This window comes from Tarenaya hassleriana, unplaced genomic scaffold (genome assembly GCF_000463585.1).
Source record: "Tarenaya hassleriana unplaced genomic scaffold, ASM46358v1 Cleome81, whole genome shotgun sequence".
NCBI lineage: Eukaryota > Viridiplantae > Streptophyta > Magnoliopsida > Brassicales > Cleomaceae > Tarenaya > Tarenaya hassleriana.
Window position 1 is genome coordinate 494,030 of NW_010970575.1, and position 3,286 is coordinate 497,315.

Sequence of the window (3,286 nt, forward strand, 5' to 3'; positions counted from 1 at the left end):
TTAACCTTGTAGGGATTTGTTTGGTTTTTATTTTTCGAGACTACGTTATCGATACTCGTCGGTTTGATTGAATTGATTTTATTGCTTTTGATCTTCTTGGCGAGTTGATTGATTGATCTTAGATTCTGATTTACAACGAGAGTTGGAATTAGATTCGGAAAGAATTCATTGACTGAATTGATTAAGACTATTGAAAGATAGGTTAATCGGTTTAGGAACTGTGATAGTGATCGTTAATGCATTTGATATTTTAATCTATTAGGTTGAGAGATCGATAGGTTAAATTATTGGATAGTGGATTTAGGACTTGAGAGAGCCAAATCTGATATTAAAACTTGAGATCCCCGATTAGAGTTCGATATTCGTAGATTCTCCATCCTTAGAAACAATCCCTGCGCATTAATGTTATCCCGAAGCTACGGTGGTTTAGTTATCTGTTTTTACTTAGTTGATTTATTGTTTTATTTCCGATATTCACATACCTCATTCCATATTTTCTGGTCTAATTCTTGGTCGAGTCTTGTTCCTAGAGTTAACTATTCCATGTGTTCGACCCTGGTATTACAGTTGTTCTGTATCCTTGTGGTATTCGCTGTATCTAGGTTTTTATCACTTGAACATTATTTCTATACCTAGATTTGCGTTATCAAGTTTTTGGCGCCGTTGCCGGGGAGTAGTTTAACGCTAGGATAAAGATTCCTTTGAATCTAGATTTTTTTTTCTTTTCTTTTTTCTTTTCCCTCGATTTTTTGATCTATTCTTTGTGTTTGTTCTACTTTTTGGTGTGCAGATTTCTAGTGTATGACCAGGAATTCTGGGCCTGACAACCTAGTACCTCTTGATCCTGAAATCGAGAAGTCCGCTAAGCGCAGTCGAAAGAAGAAACGACAGCAAAGAAAGATGGAGGAACGTGCTATAGTTGTTGAGAACAACAATGACACTTATGGGGCATACCTTCAGCCTAAGTACATTCAGCAGCTTTCACGCATTCGCCGGCCTGACATCGACCGTAACAATTTTGGGTTTCAACCGGTATTCATCAATATGCTGAGCTCATCGGCTTTCAGGGGCAGACCTAATGAAGACCCGATCTCTCACTTGACTCGATTCAAGCTACTATGCCAGTCAGTGAGGACAGTCCGCGGAGTTACCGATGAGTCTCTCATGCTCATGGCCTTTCCATTCTCCTTAATGGATACTGCTCTGGAATGGCTCTACACACTACCTCCAGATTCCATATTCTCATGGGAACAAAAAAAGAAAAGTTCATGTAGCGGTTCTTCCCTGCTAGCAATACCCAGTCTCGCGAAACAACAGATTAACTCATTTTAGCAGTAACCTGATGAATCCTTACGTGAAACTTGGGATCGCTTTCAAGGATACCAGAGAACATGTCCTCACCATGGATGGGATAAAAGGTACCTTATTTCCACATTCTTGCAGGGATTAAAGGAGGACACTCGGGTTCTTATTCGAGTAGCATGTGGAGGAAGCCTCAAAGAAAAGTCATTCGACTTCATAGAGCAACAAATCAACAAGATGGCCAACGAATGTGCTCCCTCTCACGAGTTTATCAGAAACGTTAGCCTCAAAGACAGTCATGCAGGTAAGGAAAGTCTATCTGAAATTCAGGCATTACGTGCAGAATTAAGGAAAGGCTATCTGAAATGCAGGCATTACGTGTAGAATTGGCAAAACTTAAAATGCAGGTTGAGAATGCCCATAAGATCTCAGACTTAGACACATCAGCCAACGGGTACATGATCGAAGACATCTACTACATAGATAATAACTTGTACTCGAACGTGTCCAATTCGGGGTGGAGGAATCATCCAAACTTCTCGTACAAGAATTCTTCCAACGTCTTGAATACTCCCCATGGAAATTTTGGTGGTCCGTCTAATCAAGGTCTTTCTCAAGGACATCAACCTCGACCTCGAGCTCTCCCACAACATCAGAATCAGGCCGTTCAACACTACCTATCACCTCTTCAATCTCAGCAAAAATACGCTCCGTCTCCGCCTCCACCACAGGTAGATTTTGACCTCGATCTTAAGTCTATGTTCGCACAGCTTATGCAGGATCAAGAAGTCATTCGCACCAAGATGCGTGAACATCAACATAAGATCGACGCCCATTTCAAGCTTGTCGATAACCAGATAGCTCAACTCGCAACCTCTATACCTTCGCGACCTCAAGGATCACTTCCCGGAAAACCCGAGACAAATCCTAGAGAGATCTGCAATGCAGTGTTCTTGAGAAGTGGGAAGCAACTTGGGGATGTCGTCCCTTCTACTCCTGAAAAAGGTGAGTCTTCTAACTCTAGATATGCGATCACCTCTAACATTCAGTTTGCAGATACTTCAATTAAGATGACGTGTAAGGAAGAACCAAAGTATGTACCCCCACCTCCCAGACCTCCTCCGATTCCATTCCCTTCACGACTTGTGCAACACAAAGAGGCCAGTCAATTTAAGCGCTTCACATACATGATAAAGCAACTGGAGGTCACAATGCCTTTTCATGCGGTAATCACTCAAATGCCCTCTTATGCCAAATTTCTCAAGGATATTCAGGCTAGGAAGAAGACAATGGAGAAGGAGATAGTAGCATTGACCAAAGAGTGCAGTGCCGTTTTTCAGCACGATCTGCCCCGTAAGATGGCAGACCTAGGTAGTTAATTCCTTGCAAAATGGGCAATCTCTTTATTGAACAGGCGCTATGTGATCTAGGAGCAAGCGTAAGCCTAATGCCATTGTCGATCTTCAAGAGACTAGGTGTGGGTGAACTCAAACCCACACAAATGATATTACAGTTGGCAGATAGGTCAACCAAAAGGCCTGCAGGTATACTAGAGGATATGCCACTTAAGGTGGGTGATTATTACATACCTGTCGATTTTGTGGTTCTTGACATGGATGCAGATTCAAGCATGCCTATCATTTTAGGGCGGCCCTTTCTCAACACAGCAGATGTCATCATCCACGTCAGAGCAGGTCGTCTTACTATGTCAATTGGAGAGGAGACAATAGAATTCATACTCAATCAAAATGACAATCCAGACGAAAGTATGAAATTTATTTGTTCAGTTTACAAGCTCAAAACGCCCAAGAACCAGGACCACAAACACAAGGTTAAGAGAGGACCAGATCCAAATAGGACGAAAGCTTGGCAGAAGATCGATAATCTTCGCCCGTTAGACCCATTTGGTAGTTGAGAGAGTTGGGTCAAGCTAACGACCTTAAACAAGCGCTCCCGGGAGGCAACCCGAGTTTGTAGGTTAGTT

The 3,286-nt window shown here is 42.3% G+C and overlaps 1 protein-coding gene across 1 annotated transcript; it reads left to right on the forward strand.

The window, feature by feature from the left end:
• The first annotated feature begins 1,667 nt into the window (after positions 1 to 1,667).
• LOC104803187 lies at positions 1,668 to 2,681 on the forward strand. Its single transcript, XM_010527069.1, has one exon. It carries the CDS (start codon positions 1,668 to 1,670, stop codon positions 2,679 to 2,681), a length of 1,014 nt encoding a protein of 337 aa, XP_010525371.1.
• Positions 2,682 to 3,286: the final 605 nt, after the last annotated feature.